Source organism: Helicoverpa zea, chromosome 23 (genome assembly GCF_022581195.2).
Source record: "Helicoverpa zea isolate HzStark_Cry1AcR chromosome 23, ilHelZeax1.1, whole genome shotgun sequence".
Lineage (NCBI taxonomy): Eukaryota > Metazoa > Arthropoda > Insecta > Lepidoptera > Noctuidae > Helicoverpa > Helicoverpa zea.
The window spans coordinates 3,040,772-3,068,549 of NC_061474.1; the positions used below are offsets into that span (position 1 = coordinate 3,040,772).

General features: G+C 36.2%; 1 protein-coding gene across 4 annotated transcripts in view; it reads right to left on the bottom strand.

The window, feature by feature from the left end:
- Nucleotides 1-2,229: 2,229 nt before the first annotated feature.
- LOC124642013 (protein phosphatase PP2A 55 kDa regulatory subunit) overlaps nucleotides 2,230-27,778 on the bottom strand; it is a 65,866-nt gene continuing 40,317 nt past the window's right edge. For 2 of the 4 annotated variants that reach the window (XM_047180306.1, XM_047180307.1), the window contains exons 2-10: nucleotides 16,240-16,394; nucleotides 15,540-15,749; nucleotides 14,088-14,224; nucleotides 12,637-12,811; nucleotides 11,041-11,104; nucleotides 10,367-10,514; nucleotides 9,674-9,880; nucleotides 3,171-3,318; nucleotides 2,241-2,697 (exon numbers count right to left, since the gene is read on the bottom strand). In XM_047180306.1, the coding sequence (XP_047036262.1) occupies nucleotides 2,572-2,697; nucleotides 3,171-3,318; nucleotides 9,674-9,880; nucleotides 10,367-10,514; nucleotides 11,041-11,104; nucleotides 12,637-12,811; nucleotides 14,088-14,224; nucleotides 15,540-15,749; nucleotides 16,240-16,394 (1,370 nt within the window). In that variant the 3' untranslated portion in view covers nucleotides 2,241-2,571. Of the gene's footprint in view, nucleotides 2,698-3,170; nucleotides 3,319-9,673; nucleotides 9,881-10,366; nucleotides 10,515-11,040; nucleotides 11,105-12,636; nucleotides 12,812-14,087; nucleotides 14,225-15,539; nucleotides 15,750-16,239; nucleotides 16,395-27,778 lie in introns of all 4 variants that reach the window. The other 2 variants (XM_047180304.1, XM_047180305.1) reach the window with 2 other exon arrangements.

Consider the following 27,778-nt stretch of genomic DNA (forward strand, 5'->3'; position numbering starts at 1 on the left):
TGACCGACCGCAGTTTTATGTTACCTTCATAATATACTCAAAAAATTAAATTCCTACATAATGGATACAGGGAAGTTACATAATTATTAATGACGTATCGCTGACAAAGAAAATCTCATACATATCATACAAAATGGAGACATACATAGTCTGCCGATCTCATACATTCGTTAATCCACGCCAAGACATTCGTTACACCTAACTAATCTCATACAAAGGATGTGTCCAGTCCTTAAAAAAGGATCGTTTTTAATGTTTAAACAATAAATACTTAATTACCGCTTAGAACCTTAAGTAAGAAAAGCGTATAAATTACTTTTTTTCTCAGAAAATTTGAATTAACGGACTTAGTTCCTATCTACCTACATGCTGTGTTATATTGTATGGGGCAAAGATATTACAAAATCACTGGTATCAGTATGAAATGCTTTTCAAAAGCGTATCAAGCTGTCTTATATTTTTTTCTCACAAATTTTTCTTGTTTCACAATTTCAAGATGAATGTGTAAATTGAAGAAACAAACAGGTCAAATAAACTCACTTTTTTGAGAAAACATTTGGGAAAGACATTGACCCTCGCTACAATAAAACACAGCACATACAAGGGCGGCTTTCAACGACTTAAGTTTTAAAGCAGATGCGCAAACGACGGATTCAGTACATAGATGCTCTAAATTATCGTATTTTTTACTTACATTTTAAAGTTTTAAGTGGTACGTAAAAATGGGATATTCTGTGTTTTTGATTGCCAAAACCTTATCGGTATTTCAGACCTTTTTAATTTTTTTTTTACTTTTATTTTTGACAAACAATGTCGATGTTTGTGTCAACTTCTGCCAATGAGGAGTAAAATGTGAGAACCAAGTAGGGGTGAACAAAAATAATATGGTTGGGACAATTTTAACTCTATCTGTATGCCACAAGATTATGTTGTCAAGTGACTTTATTATTTTTTAATGAATTGTAATTTACTATGTTCCCAGACTGAGTTTGGCAATCAAAAACATTAGAACACCTACATTTCTTCAGACTACAATTATTTAAATCAAGACCAGTTTTAAAGCATCATTCGGGCTAAACACTAAGGCGGCTAAACAAATTGTGATGCTGCTCCGATATGTGACGTCACGAAAGCCGCGCTTGTAAATAACAAGTTTTAATCGATATCGCCCGCACCGAGAACTCGATACATCGCCTATGTATTACAATGAGCTTAATGTGGAGAAAATATTGAGCACAGTATTTGTTAATCGTCAACTGAATTAGAAAAAAACTAAATTAACACGAATTATTCCCGCATGCGGTTTTGTGTTTTTCAAAAGGGTATTTGTGAGGGTTTTTACATCTAAATTTTTCAACAAGAAACGCAACATATCACTATAGGTACGGACATAGTTCCCGCATGCGGTTGAGTCCACATACAACACAAATTATTGCTATCATTGCGTATACGCACATTATAAGAGTAGTCCCGCATGCGGTGACACAGAGTTAATAACGCACAGAAGCGGCACGGCCACGCGGCGGAGTGCTACGTACGTATTTATTAGTACTAGTGCAAATCTGCTGTTGATTGATTACTTTTCTAACTATTTAGCGTATTACTATCATTGTTTTCTTTCGCAGTAAATGCTTTTGAATTCGCCAAACAATTAATTACCAATCGATCACCAAATAATCGACTAACTTTGGCTTACAATAACCGATTCCTTGTCTAACGATTACAGATTGAAAGGAGATTGGGCAAGAATGTATGAAGTTTGGTCCAAATGTCCACCACGAACGAGACCTATATAATTAAATAGTCCACTTAATTTAGAGTAACTTTTACTAAGAAAGTAAAAAAAAAACAATGCCAAAAAAAAGTTATAGCCAAAAATGTATTCTTAATTTTCGGTAGTTTTTGTATGTTGTCATTATTATTTTTTATTTTATTCCACTTTCATTTCCGCACTTTATCTAAAACTAAGATGAGTAAGACACATTTGCATATAAACCCATATTTATTTGCCCGATGGATGTACGAATCACGAACCAATTGAGGTGCCAGAAGGGCTTGAATATACTCAACGGTGCCTGGATCTAAGATAGTTCGAAGTAACTGGTGGTGTCTTCTCTCTAATAATGAACAATTCTATTTTGTCAGAAGTTACAGAAAGTACGAAAATCGAACATCACGAAAAGTAATTGAAAAAATTAAATTGAAAAAATCTATAAAATGTTTTATTTTATTTTGCTATAACTTTTTTCTGGCATTATATTTTTTTTTACTTTCATAACAAAATATGTTCTATATTTAACGGGCTATCTAGCCATATAGGTCTCGTTCGTGGTGGACATTTGGACCGGAATCGCCCATTGTCCTTTGACATAATTTACATGAAGCTAATATCAAATTTAGATCTCTATTCAACAAACGGATCGATTACTGCAACCCACAGTTAAAATCGACCGACAATCGATCCTAAAACTCTTAAAAATATCAACCAACAGCACATTTGGACAGTAACAGTGTAATATTGCGCAAACAAAGCACAGAGTGACGTAATTCGGGCGGGCGGGTATGGGGCCGCTAGAACTTGTCCTGGAATATGAATAGGTTGTTGGTGGCGGCGACGGCGATTATACTCTCGTGGGGATGCCATGCTGTGTGCAGGATTTTCTTGTTGAAGTCCAGACAGTCTACGCTTATCTCGTCCTGGGGGTGAGAAAGTCATGGTAAGTTTGTGTGCTTGCGAGTAAGTGGGGTTTGTCTGTTAAATTGATTTGATGGAATGTTAATAAAAGTGAAATATGGAGTTAAAGGTTTTTACTTTCTTTAGACCTATACTAGGTTTTTACGAAACATCAAAAGCTAGGTGCACGGTTTTGATGAGTGAGTCTTATGACAAAGTATTGGTATGAGAAACTCTATAGATACTTATTAAATAGTCATATTTGACTTACATTATAGATTGATATGGCGGGTAAATAGAGATTGTATTTTCTTTCAGAGTGCTAGAGAAGGCTTTTACATGCGGCCTTGGAGTAAATGCCCATATGTGTACCTACGCATTTCATACCACCTACTTTTTAATGTAAATAAAATAGTAATGAGTCACCTAATCTATTCCAAAGAGGGTGTATATCTGCTATGTAAATACGAGAGTAATTATGTTAAGAATACGGTACCTTCTTCCTCTTGGCGGTGGTGGCGACGCGCCTGGCGCGCAGGGGTTGCCGCGGGCGGGCGGCGGCATCTCTGGCCGCCTCCAGCGTGAGCTCCGGCCGCCGCGCCGCGCCGCACGCGCCCGCGCCGCACCCGCCGCGCTCGAATATCCTGACCACACAACTTACATTCACTAACAAGCCCCCAAACTTCAAAAGCAATCTATAAATGATATTTATTTTCAAAATAGTGTTTTGAAAGCGAAATTAAATAGGTAGAAAAGAAACAACGAAACCAATTCAAGAAAGAAAACTTCTAACGCTGTTGAGTCAGTGGCGAAGGGTGGTTTAATGAAATAGGGAAGCCGCAGCAAAAAAAAACTGGGGGGGGAGTACTCAGGGATGGGGGGGAGAGGTAATGGAGGTAATTTCTCAGTCCACCTTTTAGCACTGACTGAGAGACTGATAGTTTGAACATGTTTTCTCGAGGAATTCGGCAGATTATTAATATCTATAAAACTTTATTATCTTTAGTTAGGTATATTAATTACTAGAATCTGAGAAATCTTGGCACTAGAAACAATACATTTTAAGTATTTAATTTACAACGGCCTGTTAGCCATTGATATTTATCGTAGGTATTTATCCGTCAGGACGTTAGTAATTTTAATATAGACATAATATTGGTAGGTAATTCACCCGAGCGGCGTGCCCGAGTTTTATAACACGTTTTTATTTTCAAAACTTAACCTTGAAAAATAAGTTCCTTCCTAAAGTAAATAATCTGTCGGAAAACAGTCTAATGCGATAAATGCTATCCTAGTTAAGTTTTAAAAGTAGGTACACTAAAACGAAACCTGATGCCAACTGTCTACGTATTAAAATAACTCAATTCAACGAAGGTATCTCTATTTTCACTAGGTACACACGCTCTGTAGTACTGTACTTGTACTGAGTACTAGGAGTGGGTGATACAAAACGTATATAGATATTGAATCTATATATTGGTGCAATATCTAAAATCCGATATCGGCTTAATCTGAATCTATATATCGGGCGAAACACTATATTGCTCCAAAACGTATCCGAGGGCGAGTATGAGCTTGTCGTACGTATCGTATTAAACCGATTTACCGAATAAAGACCGAGTATACACGATGTGACACGATCTCTAGTCTCTACACCGACGAAATAACTTAGCAGCCGGCCGAGAGAGGGAGCGCGTGATTAATAAAACCAACGTAGAACGTAGCTTAATAATCCGTAGGTACTATTCTGAACCTTATGTCAAATGCAATAAGTCTGTTTGAAGAATTGTTTTAGTATTTTGGCAAGATTGTTAAAGGAATTTCAACTTTCTTTTAAAGTAATAATGATGCATATTACATTACATAATTTGCAAGGATTTATTAACTTCGCGCATGACGCTTGTTGTCCTCTGGCCTTGAACTAGAAAGCAAAGAAATTTTAAAATTCTATTTTTTAGTTTCGTGCTAGCAATTATTGAGTGAGCGCATTATTGTTGTTCCTCATTATTACTTACTTACGATTTGATTTTCTGTTAATTTGTGTTAGTTTAGTATTTAAAATAGTTTAATTTCTTAACTTGAGTATTAATGTGTGTAGGTATTAAGGTGTAAATAAAATTTAAGTGTAAAAATTAGAGTAGGTTAGGTACTTATATTGAAACATTTTGTGACTCGTGTTAAAAACTATTTTTAAAAATGTCTCGTATAAATTCGAGTATTTTATGGGACTATTTTGACAAAACAAATTTAGTGGACAAAAAAGCCAAATGTCGTGTTTGTGGTGACAGTTATAGTTATAAAGGTACGACAGGCAATCTAAAGGCACATTTAAAAAAAAAGCATTTAGATGCATATACGAGAGTTGCTACCGGGCAGCAAGATATTACGACTTTCCAAACTGCCTCAGCAAGTCAGATTATTGCCGCAGATTCATCTGCAACACCGTCAACATCGGCTACAATAACTACGTTAGCAAACCCAATCGCCTCAACTTCAACAGCAGCGAATCCAACAGTTTCACCCCCACGTCACGTAAGACAACAAGGTATAGAAAGATATGGCGCCACTAAAAAAATATCAGGTGACTTGAAAAGAAAGATCGACAATGATGTACTAGACTTATTCATAGATAGTTATCACCCCTTTACATTAGTAGAGGAACGAGCTTTTAAAAAAGTTATGCGCTGGATCCCTGGCTATCAACTCCCGACTAGAAAAACTATTTCTAACGTCATGATTCCTGCCTTGTACAATAAAAACGAAGAAACTTTAAAAACGACATTGGGTAGCATTGAACATTTGTGTCTTACAGCTGACTTATGGACGTCAAGAGCCAATGAATCGTATTTGGCTGTTACCGGTCATTTTATCACGGAGGAGTTCGAGCTAAAGACCATCTTGCTGGACTGTTCTAATTTCGAAGATTCTCATACGAGTGAAAACATTCAGAGTGTGTTAAATGATGTAATGAGTAAATATGAATTAACATTAAACAAAATTAATTTTATAGTAACTGATAATGCGGCCAATATTCAAAGAGCGGTTACTAACATCGGTTGGAAGCATTATGGATGCTATGGACACACGCTTAATTTGATTTTACAGAATGCCATTACAAGAGAGCAGACTCTACAGTCCGTATTAGATAAAGTAAAAAAAATTGTGCGCTTTTTTAAAAAAAACAGTACCGCCTTAGAGAAATTATTAAAAGCACAAACTAATGATCAGCCAAACTGCGTACCAAAACGTTTGATTCAAGAAGTTCCGACGCGCTGGAACTCCAGCTTTCACATGATACGGCGCTTCGTGGAACTGGAACATTGCATTAGGTCTACAGTTGCAGTCATCAGAAAAGACCTTCCCATTATTACCAACGAAGAGTGGTTGCTACTTGCCGAAGTCACAAAAATATTGAAACCGTTCGAGGACGCGACAGAATCGATGAGCGGCGAAAAGTATATGACTGGTAGTTCAGTCATAGTCATGACACGGTGTCTAATATCATCATGTGATAAACTCCTGGACGAAGAATTCTGTGATGTATCTAAAGAGCTAATTTACACTTTAAGGACAGGACTAATAACCAGATTCTCCAATCTTGAAAGAAGTGGAACATTTTCGGTATGTACATTTTTAGATCCTCGATACAAACTGGCTGTCTTTTCTGACGAAAATGAAATTATAAATACTAAGAAACGAGTCCAGGACTTAGTAAGTGGTATTATAGCGCAGGAGAGAGCGCGAGAAGAGGCACCCGTCTCGGCATCTGAGGACCACAATGCTGATAAGTTTTCACCATGGACAATTTTAAACGAAATAGTGGGAAAAAAGCAAAATGTCGGGACACCGGTGTCAAAAGCCATTAAAGAAATAGATGGCTATTTGAATGACGACCTGTTGCCAGTTTTCACAGGAACTACGTGGAACTGCCCTCTCGAATGGTGGCGCAAACATAAGTTTACATATCCATACTTGGCGAAACTATTAAAAAGATATGGAAACATCATGGCGACGTCAGTTCCATGCGAGAGGATCTTTAGCAAAACGGGACTAATTATAAATGATCGTCGCACTCGGCTGACAACATCAAAAGTAAACCAGCTCGTATCTTTGAACGTAAATCTAGATGAAAACAGATTTAAATAAATGCTGAACAAACAACGTAAATAGTTGAAAATGTAAAAAGACAATGTAAATAGTGTAAATATAAAAAGTTTGTATATATCATCAAATGAACTGTTAAATACGCCTGCATTATTTTATCGTTCGGCACCTACATTTAGGTATAATTTATTATAAAACTTTTCATAACAGACAATAATGCAGCCAGTCCTAAGCCTGGTAAAAGTATGAAGGACAGTTCATTGATGATGACGATTGTATGTTTTCTCTAACTACGTAATAGGCTTTTTCATCACGTGAAATTAGTGATGTTTAAACTTCAGCTAAGTATCTAGACAAAACCGTTGTTTGTAATTTAGCTCCTTAGAGATACATCGTATTACGATATTTACAATATCGCATGCCTAGGTGGTTCTCACTCACAATACGCTTTATGGAATGATACAACATCATGAGACGGATTACGCGTATCTGTTAATATATAGTTTCAGAAAATATATAGTTTCGAAATCCGATATCAAATATCAATATATAGTTTCGATTTGATATTGTGAAAAAGCTATATTACCCACTCCTACTGAGTACCAGGTCACACAGTGCGATCGCGGGGATTAGGTAGGGAGTAATGATACTGCCAACTACTTACTTAAACAAAATTATATACTTGGTGAATTCAAAAAAATATAAATTCCCAACTAGGGTCATTAAATCGCGGAGAATCTTAACACCGCGATTCAGGATTTGCATAAAAATGCACAACGCCATCTATGTTGACATAATGTAACTAAAACACTTAAACTAACATAAAATATTGTACACACACGAACTATGTTATTTCCAAATGATACACACACTATAGTTCGGCCATTCAGAGAATGCGTTCCTGACACGTCGCGATTGAACTGACGACGTAACTTTGCAATGGCGTTGCAGTTACGATAAAAATATTTTTGCTGGTTGTTTACCGTTTTAACAATTGAGGAGCATTAAAACAACATTATTATATCAATAATCAATGAATGTAGTTACGTCGTCAGTTCAATCGCGACGTGTCAGGAACGCATTCTCTGAATGGCCGAACTATAATAAATTCAATTAAATAATACAAAGAACAAATTGTTATAGTTCGGCCATTCAGAGAATGCGTTCCTGACACGTCGCGATTGAACTGACGACGTAACTTTGCAATGGCGTTGCAGTTACGATAAAAATATTTTTGCTGGTTGTTTACCGTTTTAACAATTGAGGAGCATTAAAACAACATTATTATATCAATAATCAATGAATGTTATAATTTTGTGCCAAACTGAGTGTCAAATAACTTGGTAAACAATATTTTTCTAAATCTATACTGCGCTATTACAAGGTTATGTCAGCGGTTTATATTTTGTAGTGCTGTGCTAAAAATAACAGGCAAGTATCGTAATCTGTTCTTATACAGTTATAATATAAAATAATACGTTTTGATTTTCTTTTTAAGAATTGGAAAATAATGGACTATAAGACTTAATTATAACGTTTATGAAATATAAAAATAAAACTATGACCAAACCGCATTTTTATACTTAGATTAAAAATGGTAACCCCAAATGGCGTTATGGGCCGCCATTTTGTGACGCTAAAACAGTCGTCCGTTGTCGTTTCGTGCGCATAGACCACGTTTTTCAAGTGTTTTCGATCTGTTTTTATTTGATTACCCGGCTTTTGTTAGACCGAGATATCAGGATTGATTCTGTTATTGATAATAATATAATTATACATGTAGGCGAAGATGATGATGAAGACACCACCTCCTCAAGCAAATCGGAGTCTGATTAATATTCTGTTCGCACATTCAATTCAATGTATTTGTAACAAAGAATAAATAAAACAATTTTATTATATGAATATTACCTTTTTTTGGTTTCCACTTAAATAACTAAAATATAAAACAAATGATTCCGCCAATTTAAAACGAAAATAATCTTAAAATAATGCGGCGGTTCATTTTGAAGGAACGGTAACGAACTCAGTGTTATGTTGTGCCCATCACTAGTCGTGACTAACTGATAGGTGTCAGGAACGCATTCTCTGAACGGCCGAAGTATAATGGTATTATCTAAAAAAAATAAGAACAATGAGAGTGAATTTGTCTGATTTGTTTGTTTACATATTTGAGAGCTCTAAGCGCTGTCACTCGCGCGTAGACAGATATAGCTACTCTACTCTTGACGCGTTCTTTCTCGTTCACTCGCGAGTTTTGATTGGCTGGAAGCCGCTCCGTGAGCCGGCTTACCGCTCGCCCATATGCCGCGAACATCGCGCGGCGCGGCGTGGATGACGTCACGCAAGCGTAGTTTTGTATGGAGGAGGAAGCCGCGGCTTGTTTAGTAGGAGCAAAATGTTTCAAGTAATTTATAGACAATTTTTTTTACGGTGGTAGGCGTTTTGTTATACCTACATATTTAAATTGTGTGGTTTAAATGATTATATTAATTATACCTATATTATAACTTATACCTATGCTATGCTTCTTTCTTGAAATTCGAAAGGGAAGCCGATGGGAATCGGCTTATAAGGACGCCTCGCCACTTCTGTTGAGTACAGCAAATAGTTTCCACGAGATGCAGATTAACCCGCAGTAAATAACTAGTTATGATTAACCAGTATAGCTTTATCTTTACCGCTCAGAACACCCGATACACTCAATTTTTCGTATAAATAATTATTATGAAATTCTTCTATGACACAATATATTCCAAAGAAGTGTACAAAGACCATTTCAACAGTCAAACCAAAATACTATTCCAAACATATAAATACCTATTAAAATACCTAAATTATATATTTGGAACTCATAAAATATCTACTACAAATACAAAACTATAATATACATACCTAAAGAATCCATTATAAGAGCCCGTCATGAGCCTCTGGTCGTCCCCACTCCAGCAGCACTCGAACTTGTCGAAGATACAATCGTTCTCGTACAGCGAGCACAGCTTGGAGCGCAGGTACTCGTGCACTGGGTACGTCTCCACCGGCTTGGTTTCCATGCGAAGATCCCAAACTTTTAAACCTAGGTAGTCGCGTGACATCATGTATCTGGAATTTGATGAGAGATATTAGTTGGTTATAGGAATCTTTATTTAGATTTTATATTATATAGTACATAATACTATTGCCTATAGTCCCTTTTTTAAGAATAATGGGTGTTGAATGTCAATGTTTCTTTCAAAAGGAAAATACAACTGAAACGGTATGTTTGATTATCAGGAATAGAGAATTGGAAGATTATCTCTTGAACTAAATTTCAATCATAACATCCTTCAAATATCTTAAATACGTCAATTTGGCGGGTCCCAACTGTCACCTGAACATCATTATCAGTCGTTACGGGTAGTCAAGATGCCAGAAAGTCGGTCACAACCACACAGTACGAGGTTACTGGGTTGAGGAGGTCAAATAGGCAGTCGTTCTTCATAAAACACTGGTACTCAGCTGCATCCGTTGAGGCTGGAAACTGACCCCAACATAGTTGTGAAAAGGCTCGGCAGATGATGATCATGACAAGAGCGGTAAGGTACTGACCTGCCGGAATTGCTGAGCTTGACGTCGCTGATGGAGGAGATGATCTCGGAGAAGAAGGACCTAGCGTGGGGGTCCTCGGGCTCCTCGAACAGCTTGGCGTGGCGGTCGCACAGCGCCGCAGCCCGCATGTCGCACAGCCTTATCGTACCTGAGAGTATAGGCATAAGGGTTATAATCGCTTGCAGTTTTAAGAACTGAATATAGGGTATTGTAGCTTGAGCCTTATCTATACTAATATTATAAAGCTGAAGAGTTTGTTTGTTTGTTTGAACGCGCTAATCTCAGGAACTACTGGTCCGATTTGAAAAATTCTTTTTATCCGGGTTCGTGCAGAGGTTTCCACGGGATGCGGGTGAAACCGCTGGCAGAAGCTAATCAGATCTATGGCGAACGAAATAAGAGTAATTTTCGGGGTCAATATTGGATAATGCACCCTGTATTCAATTCTCATTGGCAAGAAGTATTGAGAAGGCATAGTTAGAGAATGGATGGCGAACCTTCATTTACTAACGTGGAAGATCTGACACAAGCGATTTAAAAACTACTTTCACTGTTGGTAAGGCAGACTATCCTCAAGTTACATAGAATATGTGTATTTTATCTTGATACTGGCAGTATTTCTCAAGGGACGCTGGTAAACAGCTAACATATAATAAAGCATTGATAGCACTTACCCTTACTACTAGAATAGACGAAGAGATTGCATTCAGTCGGATGAAACTCCGCCGCGGTTATCACCTGAAACAATTCACATACAACATTATACTTACATTATTAACAGAGCAGATATCAAAACATGTATACATAATGATTTTTTTTTAAATTTAACAAAGATGAGGTGTAAAATAGTGATCAGATATTTTCTATCCTAATACATATATTTTTTACAATTTTATTGGAACAGACTAATATCGGAAAATACTGGTCCGATTTGAAATAATTATTCGAAAGTCCATAGAGAAAGGCTTTTTATACGAGTCCGCGAAGAAGTTCCAAGGAACGTTAAAACTTTTGGCGAAGCTAGTACATTTTATGAAGCCTCCTTTTTTAACATTGGTTAAAAGCGGTACATTATTCCCGCGCAAGAAATACCGGCATCTATTTAATTAGTTTAAGTGCACCTAGTGATGTTCTCATTATATTGTATAAACAATATATCGATAAATAAATAAACACGAGCTAATCAAATGATAAGTCACGATTAATACGATAACCTTTTGATAATATACTTGATACTTTGTAGAGTTCTAACAAGAAATGATAAATTATCAGCAAACGTGATATTTAGTGATTTCTGTTAGTAAATCAATCATGGGACTACATTTTAGTTTTTATCAATAGAAACATGATATTGATTTTTAATCTTATTTTTTTTAAGTTTTTTTTTTTTCTTACATCGCATTGACGTGTAAGAGTTTTATACTCGTCGTCATCCTGTGGGAGAAAGAAAAAGTACGTCGTTACACTGCTGAACCGATTTGGCTAGGAATTGGTAGGGATCTCAGAACTAAGAATAAATAAATATCAATAATATACAACGTTATTTTTTGTTTATGCGAAACCTGATACACCTATCTAGTATTTTTATATAAAGAATCTATGTACGAAATTTCAAAACCGTATCATGAAAAATCACAAAGTTATAAGCTTGTTAAGTTACGGGACTGTCCGTAAAAATACATAATCACCACAAAACGCACACATGCCGCGCAACGCGATAGCACTGTGCGCTCGCGCCCGCTATGAACTCGCCGTGACTTGTTGTGCGAGAATAAATACCTATTTGTGGTGTCCAACATTCAAAGTTTTTTAGATAATTTTGGGAAAAAATATAACATGGTGTAAAAACTATTGGAATCGATTCAGTTACTGATTCTGAACAAACTATATTCAGGTTTCGCACAAACAAAAAATAACGTTGTATATCGGTTACTTTTATCCCCCATCCAAGTACGGGAAGTAGTACCCTCGTCACGAGAGTGAAACCGCTAGTCTTTAGGACAGGCTAATTTCTTTTTAGTATCATTTCTAACGGAGAATGTTGACATCAGCCTCATAGTAAGATTCCTATCTCCAGTAAGCAAATCACCAGATACGTTAGGCCTGATTCACACCGAAATGGCAGCGATTTTAAGCGATACTGGTCTTGAGTTGAAAAGTTGATAATTTTTCACACTGCAAGTGCTGTTTCGTCGCTGCCGGTCGCTACCGTTCCGGTGTGACTCGGGCCTTATAGAAATCCACCGGTCACCCTATCCCAATAAACTAACCTCAGTAAGCTCCTCCATGTTAGCAGGCTTAATATCAACGATGTTGAAGCTCTGGTCCGTGATCTCCAAGTGCCACAGGTTGATGCGGAGATCGTCCGCGGACAGGTACGTCTCTTGGTCAGAGTTCAACGATATTGAGTTTATGTGGTAAGTGTGGGCGTTCGCGAATATCCTCCTGTGAATAACAACATTTTGTTAGCAAATATTTACTAATACAACAACCAAACCATAGTTGGATTTACAATTAGAAATAACAACAACTGTCCTAAGAGCTAGTGGTTTCTTAACTGCCGCATAAGTCGGTCAATCATAAGATAGGTATGTGTAGGGTGACATAACGAGACATCTTGTCATGTCATGAGGAGTTGCTCGGTGTTTCGTTAGGCAAGACAAACTGGTGGGTTATTTGAACATCTTTGGAAGACGTGACGAGTAGATGCCAGAAAGTCTGACAACCAGTCTTACTGAGGAGTCCTAGGTTACCCAGGTAACTGGGTTAACAAATTCAGACAGGCAACCCCTTCATGTAAAACACTTGTTAGCTGCTTACTAATCTCTAAACACCAGAGAAATGTGGTAGCCATCCCGTATGACAGTTGTAACATTTAATTTTTCTTATGTATTTTATTATTATGTGAAAATGACTTCCCAAAAAAGACATTCTCAATTCGGATAATGGTTTTTTGTTCTGATGCCCTTTTAAGGACACAGACAACTAGGTAATATCAGAAAGTCAACCCATGCTGAGCAATAATACGAAGTCCATCATAACAAAGTGAAAATGGGTTACTTTGTTCCATAGATAACTATTCTATATATTAAACCGATGGTCAGATAAACGCCATATTAAAAACATTTCATAATCCCACAGCTATACTCAAGTGTTAAGGTAAATATACTTGAATATATAATTAAATTAGACCTGGGTCGCTTATCGAACAGCAAACATTGTGAATATTAAAAGCTGTCTGTTTTGCAATATCGTGATAAACTACTATATAGATATGGGAAAAGGTGAAGTTTGCGTATATTTGTGCGTGATGATCATGAGGACTAAAATGGCAATTGATATATTTTTTGTGTCTAAGGTGACCTGTACGTATAAAATGTCTAACAATATAATTACGCTACCAAATTCTATCAAGAAATCTTTCTCCAATAGTCGTTATTTTAGGCGTTGTTTAAAGAAAAAACGGACATTTAAGTTGTCAGCGAATTTGGACCTTAGTTGAGTAATAATATGTTTGTTGATATTTATGCCGATTTATATCAAGTTGATCAAATTAAAGACGGATGAGTAAGCTTTAGGCCTCCTCCCCTACATCCGGCGTGCGCGTTGCTGAGTCGTGTGAGTATCGCGGCCACTGCTTCGCGTGCAGCCTGCTATGTACTTATCCCTCCTCGCGCGTGTTGTACCCGTCACTCCGACTCCTGCAGTTGTTGCTGCTTACCTAGGCGAGGCCTCGACCATGAGCTCGGCAGGCCGCACGGTGGGCACGCGCAGCTGCGTGACGCGCGCCGGCTCCCGCGCCCGCCCGCCCTCCTCGCGCGTGTTGTACCCCGTCACGCGCTTGTCACGCTCCGATACCTGGAAATTATTGCACATTAGTACATAATAATACGTCCAAGGCTCTCATATAAGCAAATCAGCCAGCTGCGCAGGACATACTATAGTGCCCGAGCAATCGCGCAGACACAAGTGCACTCACTATTCCTTCACTCTCATAGCCCGATGGGACGGCAATCCGACCGGAGAGGTGTCAGGCGCAGGACCGAGCTATTTCACAAAACCGTGCACCTCGCTTATTGACGATTCGTGAGAACCATTGACAGATCTGTCTATATGATATTAAAACCTTTGACTTTGATAATTGACAAGCATGCCCATAGTTACTATAGTTCGGCCATTCAGAGAATGCGTTCCTGACACGTCGCGATTGAACTGACGACGTAACTTTGCAATGGCGTTGCAGTTACGATAAAAATATTTTTGCTGGTTGTTTACCGTTTTAACAATTGAGGAGCATTAAAACAACATTATTATATCAATAATCAATGAATGTAGTTACGTCGTCAGTTCAATCGCGACGTGTCAGGAACGCATTCTCTGAATGGCCGAACTATACAATAACAGCGCTAAGCTAAATATGCACTACTAATGTTTGGTACACAATGCATCCTATCCCCATTAGAACTGCCATATTGGATGACGTCACAAATCGCGTCAATAGTTACCTCCGATCATCAAAAATAGGCCAGGAGATCATATACGAAGGAATGTCAGTCTCCAATTAAGTTTTTGCGAGCAAAGTACCAAATTAATTGCGCATTTTAAACAAAAACAGGGTTAATAAAATTAACCTGGATCAACTTAGGAATTGGAACTGAAAATGCTGAAAAACCAGAATTTTGGCTTAAAAATAAAATTCATTTTTGTGCCTGCATGGTGACCATTGATCCATAAATACATTTGGTAAACAGGACGATGGATAATGGATAAATCGAATCCAAAGGGCATGGACGCATGTATAGCGTCCACTAACTTAATTTTCTATGTATTTCTTTCTACCTTCTAAAATACTGTTATTTTACGTGATAAATAACTTCCCTGTCCCATGAGCCATATGTGATACGTACGATACTGATTGTTTGACTAATGTTTGCTTTGTGAACAGTGAAGTGGTTAAAGGCCACATCATTCCACAACCATAACTTTCACACTAGCGGATTTTCTGACAGTTTTTCCGATCGGATCATACAGCAAAACAATTGACAGCTACCTACTAGTTGAAACGATGACCGCACGACAGGATTTTTATGTTTAAAAAATCCGAGCGATAAATCCGCTAGTTTGAAAACCTTAAAAGCTAATATAAAAAAAGAAATAAAAAATCCATACATACAAGACTAACCTTCCACAATTTGATGGTCTTGTCGTTGGTAGAGAGGAGGAAGTGGGCCTGGTTCTTGCGCTTCAGCCACCGGATCTTGTTGATTTTCTCCTCGATTTCCAAAGACTTGAGGTAGTCGAATTCCGGCTCGTGTGACTGAAATGTCGAGTACACATTGTACTCCCCCTTTTTCGGCACGCATTGCTTTGATGCCGGGTCTCTCTGGAAGAAAAAACGAGAAAAATAAGTAACCCGACAGTTAGCAAGTTTCTAATGGGTATTTTCTGAATCAACAACGCTTAACAAGGTCCGTTGCTTGGACCATCTTGTCATGGCGAGTTCTTCCTTTTTTGGAAAGAATGTTAAATTGGCGTGAACATTTTTGGTCGTCATTACGGGATACATCCGTGTGACATAGTTGAATCTATTTACTGAAGGCGTGATTTTCATAAAGTTTTTCTTTTGCATCTTTGAACATTCATTCATTCAACAGTAATACAACAATCAATTGGTGACGAACCATATTTTTTAAGACATTACATTACATAGATACTTACCATAGCCACAAGTTTTGTCAGTCACAGAAGTGTTTATTTTGATGTAGGTATTTTTGAATGATGAGGTATTAAAAGAAGGTGCATAAATCATATGCGACCGCATTGAGAACTTTCTTCTCTTTGGGAAGTCGGCTCAAAAATGTAAGTAAACTTACCTGAAATATAACAACTCTGCCCCCTTTATCCCCGGTGGCGAGCAGTTCCCCGTCATGGTTGAACTCGACGCAGGAGATGAGGTCAGCCTCAGTCACATCGTCCTCCAAGGTGCCTTTCACCTGGCTGAAACACCATGTCGTCTCCCCACCATTGCCTGAAATGTACACCCACATTATTAGATTGATTTCCCCTAAAAGTGGGGAGATTTTGCGATTTTTTTGTGGGTTATTAATGCTCACTTTGTTTTTTTTATACCTACTTTATTCACAGACTCTAACAGTACAACCAAACTTAAGGAGGGAATTCTATAGGAGAAAATACGCTTAAAATATCCTTTAACTAGTCCATGTTCATTCATAACTTCAAAAAATATTTTCGTTGCAAATTCTTATTCTATGAGGGGATTTTAATTATTGTACTATATTTGCTACCTGCTTTAACAAATCCTACCTTAGATTATTCAAGAAGCTTTGAACTTATAAAATGCGCAAAAATGGTCATTAATAAGATCAGCTTTTGAGCAAGTTTTAACACCGACAAACATTTATTTATGAGTATGTCCTTGTTTTTATGGTAATTTATAAGTTTGTACAAATTCAAGAGCTTTAAAAAACCGTCAAAACTCGTTTGGGTTAGACATCATACGTAGTACAGATGTTAGTTGTTTTCATTAAATAAATCTGGTCCAGTTGGCTCATGAGCCAGTGTTAGAGACAACATATTTTTTAAATATCAAAATAATGGTTTTCTTTCAGGTATTATCAGGTACCTTTGGAATGTGTGGTTCTCCAAATTTGGATTGAAAATCTAGCTATATTTCTACACAATATTTTGTCAATTTAGTTGACCCTGCTTTTCTGACCGCTACAATATAGCTGACACTTTAAAGAGAACTCGCTTACACGAGATTTTAGCAATATCAATATGAAAACCTTACACGAAAAATTATTAGCAACATATCAATACAAAAAAAAAATCCTTACAGAAAAAATTTGGCAAAAATCTCGTGGATCAGTCTTTCTGACCACTTGAATAAATAAAGTTAGTAAAACACACTTAAATAATACAGACAGACATATTAGTAAACAAACGAGCACAAGAAATCGTAAATGCAATGTATTATACGAAAGAGAAACATCTCCAGATAGCGTTAAAATATAATCATTCCGTTTTAATTGTTACCAAAAGTTTTGTGTTAATTTCTCTAAGGTATTAAAAAATTAGAATGTCTAAAATAAACTACTTACGTAATATTTACGTTAATTAATTAAAATAAAACTGTTCTCTCAATGGTCTTTCTTACGTATCAAATCTAGATTATTCTTTTATCTAACCCGACTTAAGTACCTGAGTTCTATCGAAGAATAAAATGTTCCTATTTTTTTTTCCTATAATAAGTATCCACCAAACAATGATTACCATATAAGAATCAATTGATATTACTTTAGACACTATATGAAAAAAATATAGAGGCGTCAGCCAATTAGGAACATTTCAATCGGCACTTCGAACGATAGAAAAATTGACCCACTTATAAAAAACGTACGTACAGTCACAAGTCGTGTTCCAATGCACCCGACACGAGTGATGTCTCCAATTGGCGAAATTATCCTGAATCCTAATACGATGATTGGAATACCACGGTACTTCCTTCTTCTTCAACATCTCTACACTAACTTACTATACGAAACAACATTAAAAAACGCATTTTACTAATTAATTTAAAAAAGTTAAACAGTACAGTTCTGTAACATGTCCTGATGCTAAATGGTGGAAAGCTCTGGATTCAGGAACCAGTTCTTTGGAACGGTAATACTATACTCGTGAATGGGAACAGGGCTTGGTAACATTACACCTTTCTTTTGAGTGTTCGCAGGGTGGCTTTAGACAATGGACCCACGATGCTTGACGCGTAACAATTGGAGGAAGCACCTTGTACATGTGTATACGTAATAGAAAGATATAAATAGCGATGCAATGATAATTAGTGCTGGCAGTTGCGTGCAAACCGTGATGATAGTTCTTATATTGAAATACTTAGAAACTGTCCATTCTTTTTTGCGATTACCAGCTCTAGAAAGATATTTGTAATTTTCCGTTTGAATTATAACGTTACAGCTGCCATATTTTTTGTCAAAGAAGTTCATGTATTACAATATTATATACAAGACATTTAAATGTCTTTTGTGCATGTATTGTCATACAAAAGGGTGACTAAATAAAGTCACGCTTAAAATTCGACGTCAGACGACTGACGAGTGTTGTGACGCAAATCGTTCCGTAATGATCGACTTGACTGTCTGGATTTTTATAGACACACTAAATAATGGAAGTTAAGTTTATTAGCCTTATTTTGGGGTTGACACGAAAACTGTTTCTATGCTAGGTTTATAAGTAGGCTTAGTGTTCAAAGTATAGGACTAAAGGGACAGAATAAAGGTCATTCTGGGTACTAAAAATAGGTAACTTGTTAATCTAAAATTAAGATTCGGTACCTGCCTAAATTATTATTCAACAAGGGACGAGACTAAGCAAATAATAATAAACTCTAAAAATATTGTACGAAATACTTGTTCGTTAGACAAAATGATAATGACAGGGTACTGAGTACCGACTTGACTTTGACTTTGGATACATTTTATTATTACAACAAGTAGGTAAAACCATACATTTTGAGACAAGCAAGCCATACAAAATTCCATACCAATTTATTCGCCCAAGATTCTAGAAAGCCATACTATTTAATATCAATCTCCTTTGAAATCAAGATACGTTCAGGTCATCACAGTTCAAGGTCATTTGAGTGGCATACATACTTATCGCAGTGTAAACAGAGTTGGGTTGTTTACTTATAGATAAGATTGCGCGCGTCAATCTTCCTTCTAGCCTTCGGGAGGCAGGTGACCAGAATATTGATATTGAGGAAATATCGCCAATTATGTTAGAAATTGTTTTTATAGGAGCTTATGTTAGATTTGCTGTTTATTTTGCAATTTTGTAAAGGTCCTTAAAAATATATTCTATGTGACAAAAAACCCGACTTCAAAAATGTTGAACAATTGCAGTTTTGTCGATGGTCCTTTGGAAAATCTACTTGCTTCTAGGACCATAAACTTTGACTGTTCCATTATTTCCTTATTTAAAAAAAAGGAAGGTTATAAATAGGTACTTTTTCCGTTTGAATATTCGAAATGTTAAAATATTTCGTTGTCAAGCTAATAACAAAAATGCATACATATTAGATACTGTACGGAACTAATTAATTTTCTAGTCCACATTTCAGTTATTGCGTATTTCTTTGTAATGAATTTCCTCGAAGTAACGCCTGAACCTATTATGTTAACTTATCTTGTTGTCAATAGATAAAATTCTATTTGTGATAGAATACGTGTGTGATATTCATTGTTCAATGAATTTTCTATAGAAATGTTTTTAGGCGTCCTATCAATAGGAAGATAATAGATATTGTTGTGCAGGTAAAATATCTAATACACTGACTTCTGTTGTACCATACTGCTAACTTACGAGTTTTTTTTACATTTTACGTCATGTTGTAATGATATACAGCCTATTTTGAGCAAAGTTCAAGCTATGCTCTATCTTACTAAAATGATTAATATTTTTTTATGAATAATTTGTTGACTAATACCTATAAACAAGAAACAATTCAGATAAAGGTGAGATAATAAGTATATAAGGTGATAAGTACTGGTTACACTTGGTTTGTGCTAATGGTAGGTAGTTCTTTGTCCTATTTTTATCCTATTAGGCATATGTCAGATGAACTACAAACAGATATAGGAACTGGGCATTACAAGTACTATTTCCATTTGTTTACTATTTTTTACCGACTTCCCAAAAAAGAAAGAGGTTCTCAATCCTTCAGAATCCTTCTTGCTTTTATATGATATTTCTGTCAATTTCTGAAGGTTTTTTTCTTAAGAAAAATTTTGTGCTTTATAGTGTCACTCCTAACCTACAACTTGCGATATAAGATGTGAAACAAGGCCAGTCTTACTTATTATTCATTACACCGTTCATGTAGTGTGTTCTAAACTTGGTGTACTGCCAAATTAGCAAAGTATTAGTGCAATAGTTTATTTTCCTGGTGTCTTGTAGTGTCTAATCATTCTTAGTAAAGTATTAATTGGTGATAGATTAATTTTCTTAAAGATTTCATAGTATGATGTAGGTTATTTTGAAACAAAATAAGACCAATATTTTTATATAATTTGATGCTAAAACCTGAACAACAGTGTCATACCTACGGAACCAAACCGGATAATATTTATTGTATCTAAAATTCTAAACACTGATACCTGAATTTTAATTTCATAGATAATCACATGCACAAGTCATTATCACTATCATAATGAATTGTTATAATTTTATTTATTGTCATCATGTGTCATGTTTTCAAATTCACAAACATTGTAAATATTTAACCAACTTCTCAAAAGAGAGGAGGTTCTCAATTCATGTTGATGCATGTTTTTTAGTAATTCATTTTAATAGGTATCAATGATTGTTAAAGGCAACAAATCACTGAGTACCCAGTAAAAATGAAATACTACCAGACAATATACTTAAAACAATGATTTCAAAAACATATTAGTCTTTTTACACCCAAATAAACTATGTCATTTAAATGACATTTGAATGAAAATAAGGCATCGTTCAGACCAAACGTATTGTCGGCCGCTGACTGTGAGCGCGCGTTACGCAGTTTATTGCTTTTCCATATATATTGAAATTGTCGTTCACACCGAACCGACTATACGCTGTTACGTCGTCTGTTATAGCTGACTCTCAGTGGCCGATTATTTTACTACGCGACTATGCACGGCGGACGCGGATTGGCTACGCGGACGCAGTTGCCGAATAGCGCCGCTCCGCCGCGTACGCACCGCCGCGCCTCGGTACAGCACGTCGATGATTAGTGTCCCTTTTATATAAACTTAAACGTATTAAAGATAGTAACTCATCGAATGTTTTACTGTCATACGAAAATATTTCTTGAACTTATTTGGATAAAGTCTATATTCGAAATATAAAGTATGAAATTGACCAAGAAAACATTTCTTCAAATTTAAGGGATGTACCCACAATCACTTCTTTTTATTATTTTCGTCTTCCTCTAGAGCTTCGCAAATGGCAACTTTCTGAATGCGCATCATTTAATTGAAATATCAGTAAAACGTCTGATTTGAAAAAAATAAATTACGCTAGTTTTATCGTTTATAAAATACTACGAGCAACTTCAAATACTGAGCCCTTTTATGTGTAGAATAGTCAGCCGCTCAGCGTACGCATCTAGTGTGAACCTACACGAGCCTATTCTTTTGTTCACACATGTAGCGCATCGTACGCTATAGCCTATTGTCGGCTTGGTGAGTACGCGTACTGCAGATTGAGTCGACGTTCACACTGGGGCAGACAGTGAGTATACTCACAGTCAGCGGCGGACAATACGTTTGGTGTGAACAATCCCTAATAATAGCCCACTTATTTTCATAGATTGCTAGCGCATGCATAGTTGTACCATGAGTCCATGACACTTGATATGACAATTATGACACCATATTTTAAATTAATATGATTCACCAATCATATGCTACACACCTCTGCAAATGAGGAATATTTTTAGACTATCAAACAAACATTGTTTACCATTCCACCATTTTAACTAACTTCCCAAAAAGGAGGAGGTTATCAATTTGGATGTTTATATTGTTTGTGAGTTACCATTTATGGAAGATTACTGTCAAAAGATACACTAAGCTATACAGCCAGTGTTGCTTAGGATTACTTAATAATTATTTAAGGAAATCTTGTAAACTATGTCTGCCAATTTTAATGAAAATATCAACATTTAATGCAGATGTCCAATAAAACTATGGGGAAACTCTATTCATATAAAGGCTTACACATATGCTAACACAATAAACATTGCATGTTAGTCTACACATTTTTATTCCTATAACACCATAATTAGTTGCAAAAACCCTTCCAACCAGCAACATTTACAGGTATTAAAACCTTTTCTTTATGCAAACGAGCTTGAACATCACAAATGGCCTCAATCAGTCCCATTTAATGGCGATCACAGGTCTTAATTGATTCCAGTCACATAAACACAAGCATTAATTACCTCAGTAAACTATGGAACCTTCATATAATTCCTTATTAACCAGACAGTCCTTAATTGAAAGTAATTAAATCAGTGAGGCTAAATGTACATATTATGTAGCTGTTGCGTGAGCTGTTATTTTATTACACAATTGTTTTTCAGAAAGGATAGACAGAAGTGCTTATCCTTCATTATATTTAACCAGCTTCTTTAAAAAAGAGGGTAATGTTGGCTATCAAATGTGTGCAAACCCAGACCATTATCTCCTGGGCTTTTTCCAACATATTGGGGTCAGCTTACAGTCTTACTGCATACAGCTGGCAGGAGCTGGATGCGAGAAGCCGAAAATCTATCTCAGTGTCATGCACTTGGAGAGGCTATGTCCAGCAGTGGACTGTGATAGGCTGATGATGATAATGAGCATACAGCTGAGAACCAGTGTTTTATTTGTACCTACAATTTAGTCAAGGTGTTAAGTAACCAAATTGTATCTTATAAACCAAATTTTATAAAACAGCGATTTACATTACCTAATAATAATTTTCAGTTATCCATTTTCCTTGTCTGTGACATAGTAACGTTTAAGGAAACTGATACAATATTGTTTAGAGGTGTGTTTTATAATAAAGTGACCTCTGTAATAGAAACTGTGCAGTCAGTCAAATACAGCATTCCTTTGTTATATTTTGTTTTGAAAGCATATCTTTATGCCTCCCTTGAAAGTATAGTTGTGTTTATTAAGCATTTTTAACTAATTTCTTACTGGATTTATTTCACAAACTCCCAGTGGCATTTCTTCTTATAACAAGATAAAATATAGCCAAAGACAACTTAGGACAGTGTCAGATTTGAAAAACAAGTCACAATTGGGACTGTTTTTAAACGGTTTTATTTAGCTCACCCTGTGTTTTATTATTTTTTAAATAAGTTCAGTTATTTTTGAAGCCTTTAAAAATTATACACCTTTTTAATATTAAGGAATATTCATTCTTTCACAATTTTTTCCTTCATTTTTGTTGTTGGTTTATAAGTATTGAATAATAAATTTATAAGATAGATATCTTTGTAAACGCTTTTGTTTGATAGTGTCTCCACAAACGTGCGCGATTCTGTCTTAGAAAAATTTGTCATGTCTTGTCAAGTTGTGCTCTTAAAAATAAAACAAATATTATAGAAATCTAACGACTTTTAATTAAAATATTGCCGAATCCCAATAGGTTATGGGCCCAGGCACATAACTAGGCATATATTTTAATTATTAGTTCGTTAAGAGCAAGGATTATTTCCGATATAAAAGTGACCGTAAAATGGAGGTTTCAAACGGAATGAAAATCGAGAAGTTTGATGGAAGAAATTTCAAACAATGGAAATTTCAAGTGAAATGCGCATTAAGAGCGAAGGGATTAAATATAGAGAAGGCAAGACCTTTAGAAGCCGGTTCGCAAGTGCAGTGGGATAAAGATGATGGTATGGCCATGTTTATCTTAACCTCTTCGATGGATTTAAACCAGATATCGTTAATAGAAAACTGCGAAACCGCAAAACAAGTGATGACAAAACTAGAAGCTATCTATGAACAGAAGTCAGAATACAACAAGATGTTAATTCATGAGCAGTTTTATCAATACTCGTATAGTGCCAGTGACACGATGGCACAGCACGTGTCAAAGGTTGAAAGTTTGGCAAAGCAGCTGCGAGAGACGGGTGAGAAAATAAGTGACACCGCCATTATGACGAAGATTCTAAGCACGTTGCCATCAACGTATCGTTCTCTTAGACAAGCATGGTTGTCACTCGATGAAGATCGTCAGACCATACAAACTCTTACGTCGCGTTTAGTTGACGAAGAAGCCAGCCTAGCCAATGAATCGAGTAGTGAAAACGCGTTAGTTACGTCAAAAAGAAATTTTAAACCTAGAAATGAGGACAAACAAAAGACGTCAGAACCAACGTCAGAACAAAGAACTCACAGATTCGTGTGCTACAATTGTAACAAAAGGGGTCATTTCGCAAGAGAATGCAGGATGCCTAAGAAAAGGTACAATGAGAAGAAAACCAACAACATGGCGTTCAGCGCAGAAGGTTGCTCATCTGAACATGATGAAGACGCATGGATTTTAGATAGTGGAGCATCGAAGCATATGACCTACAGGAGAGAATACTTCTGCGAGTTGAACGAATCTCAATGCAACAATTCCGTTAAATTGGGCAACAAGCAGAGTATAAAGGTATGTGGCGAAGGAACTGTATTAATAGATAAGAAGGTTAATGGTACATGGGAGAGATGTAGACTTGAGCATGTGTTGTATGTACCTGATTTACGAAGAAATCTGTTTTCTGAAGGTGCAGCTACTAGAAGAGGATATGTCATAGTGAAGAACAATAAGAATGCTATGATAATGAAGAGCAATGTTGTTGTTATGTGTGCACAGTTGCAAGAGAACAATTTATATGAATTGGATATAAAAACAATCAAACAAGAATATTGTAATGTTGTGCAAACGGATATAAAAGTTTGGCATGAAAGATTAGGACACTTAAATGTCAAGGAACTTCAAAATATGTCAAAGAATGGTGTGATTCCAGTTACATTGAGCGGTGATCAGAATTTTGTTTGTGAAGCATGTCAATATGGAAAGCAAGCAAGACGCCCCTTCTTGAAATCTACCCGAGGTCCAACACAACCTGGTGAAATTGTGTACAGCGATGTGTGCGGTCCTATAGAAGAACCTTCTGTATCGGGTATGAAGTACTTTGTGTTGTTCAAAGATGGAGCTACAAGCTATCGCCATGTTTACTTTATGAAGCATAAGAGTGAAGTATTTCAATGCTTTCTGAAGTACAATGCCATTGTGAAGAATAGATTTCAGCGTGATTTGCAGATACTACATACAGATAATGGTACTGAATATGTAAACCAAGAATTCACATCTTTTTTGGAGAGTAAAGGGATAACGCATGAACGTACTGCGCCGTATACTCCACAACAGAACGGGAGAGCAGAAAGAGAGATGCGTTCTATCATGGAATCTGCAAGAACAATGTTATATGCAAAGGATATTCCTTTAAACTTGTGGGCAGAAGCTGTTAACTGTGCGGTATATTTGTTGAATAGAAATACATCAAGCCAGACGGGAGATGTTACGCCATTTGAACTGTGGCATGGAGTGAAGCCTAACTTACAACATATTAGAATATTTGGATCAATTGGTTATGTACATGTTCCAAAGGAAAAGCGAAAGAAGCTTGCCAAGAAAAGTGTGAAGATGTTGTTAGTTGGATATGACCACGACAATTATAGAATGTATGATCAAAATACCAAGAAGATTACAATATCACGAGATGTTAAGTTTGATGAATGTAGTATGCTGGAAGAAAGAAAAAGATATGTAGAAATGACAGTTGAACAAGAAGAAAAAGAACATTCTACAGTATCTACCCCGCTAAATGAAACCCAAACTCAAAATGTTGAACCTGAAGAAATATCATCAGATGAAAGTATGAAGAGTTTAGAAGATATGGATGAAAGTTATGTTCCTCCAAGAGGTATAAATTTGATGCAGGAAGAACCAAGAACCATCTCATTACGTCCTCGTCGAGACAAAAGATTAGAAGCAAATTTCACAGAATATGAACTTCCAAACAGTTATGAAGAAGCTATGAAAAGTCCAAATTCTCATCTGTGGAAGAAAGCTGTAGCTGAAGAGCTTCAATCACATGAAGAAAATCAGACATGGATACTGACCGACAAAAGTGAAAAGAAGCCTGTATCGTGCAAATGGGTGTTTGCTATAAAGAAGAATAGAGATGGAGAAATAGTACGATACAAAGCACGACTGTGTGCACGAGGGTTCACACAAGTCAAGGGCTTGGACTATAATGAGACCTTTTCCCCCACAAGCAGGTACGACTCGATTAGGGTGCTGCTGAGCATCGCTGCTAGAGACGAGCTTCACATCGAGCAGTTTGATGTGAAGACGGCCTTCTTGTACGGTGAGCTCTCTGAGGACATATACATGGAGGTGCCAGAGGGATTGAAAACTCAGCCTTCCAAAGTCTGTAAGTTGATTAAATCTATATATGGTCTTAAACAATCGTCGAGATGTTGGAATGAGAAGTTTAGTTCTTTTCTAACTAGTTATGGTTTCCAACCGTGTCCGTCTGATAATTGTGTTTTTGTAGGATGTTTTAACGATGTCAAAGTAATATTAGTTATTTATGTTGATGACGGATTATTATTATCGAAAAGTAAAGATGTTTTGTCAGATATATTAAATGGTCTTAAACAAAAGTTTGATATTAAGCTTTTAGAATGTAATTCATTTATTGGTATGGAAATAACTAGAGAAAAAGATTGTATAAGTATTAGTCAGAAACAGTATATTAAAACGATAATAAATAAATTTAATATGTTTGATGCTAAGAGTAGTAGTACTCCTGCTGATGTAAATGTACATTTGTCTAAGAATACAAGTAAAGAGTCTGTTAATTTCCCATATAGAGAAGCAGTGGGAGCTTTTCTATTCTTGTCGTCTGTTTCTAGACCTGACATAGCTTATGCTGTCAATGTTGTTAGTAGGTATGTTAATGACCCAGGTCCTTCACATGTTGTAGCTGTGAAAAGAATCTTGCGCTATCTAATTAATTCTAAAGATATGTGTATTGTTTATAAAGGTAATGGTGAATTAGTTGGGTACTCAGATTCTGATTTTGCAGGTGACTTGGACACTAGGAAGTCTAATACTGGTTATATATTTTTGATGAATGGAGGTCCTGTCACTTGGTCTAGTCGTAGACAAAGTACTGTAGCATTATCCACAACTGAGTCTGAGTACATGGCGGCAAGTGAAGCTGCTAAAGAAATATTATGGCTTAGACAATTTCTGTGTGACATCAAAGAACCACAAGAGTCAATTATTTTAAATGTTGATAACCAGAGTGCAATTAAGTTGATTAACAACCCTGTATTTCATAGAAGAAGTAAGCACTTAGATATTAAATATAATTTTGTTAGAGAAAATGTGGCAAAGAATGTTGTTGTTATTAAATATGTTGAGAGTTCAAATCAGTTGGCTGATTTCTTAACTAAAGCTTTGCCAGTACAAAAATTTAATACAATTAGAGATAAGGTTTTGAGAATTGTGTAATATGGTTAGTGTTTGTTAATTAATTAAAAGTTTTGTTTCTAGAGAAAAGTTTTAAGTTGTAGTAACTTATAGTGATGAGTGTAGCCTATAAGTTGTAAGTTGTTTTTGAGATATGTGCCTGATAAATTGTAACGTCTACCTTATAAATTTAAGTGGGAGTATTGAATAATAAATTTATAAGATAGATATCTTTGTAAACGCTTTTGTTTGATAGTGTCTCCACAAACGTGCGCGATTCTGTCTTAGAAAAATTTGTCATGT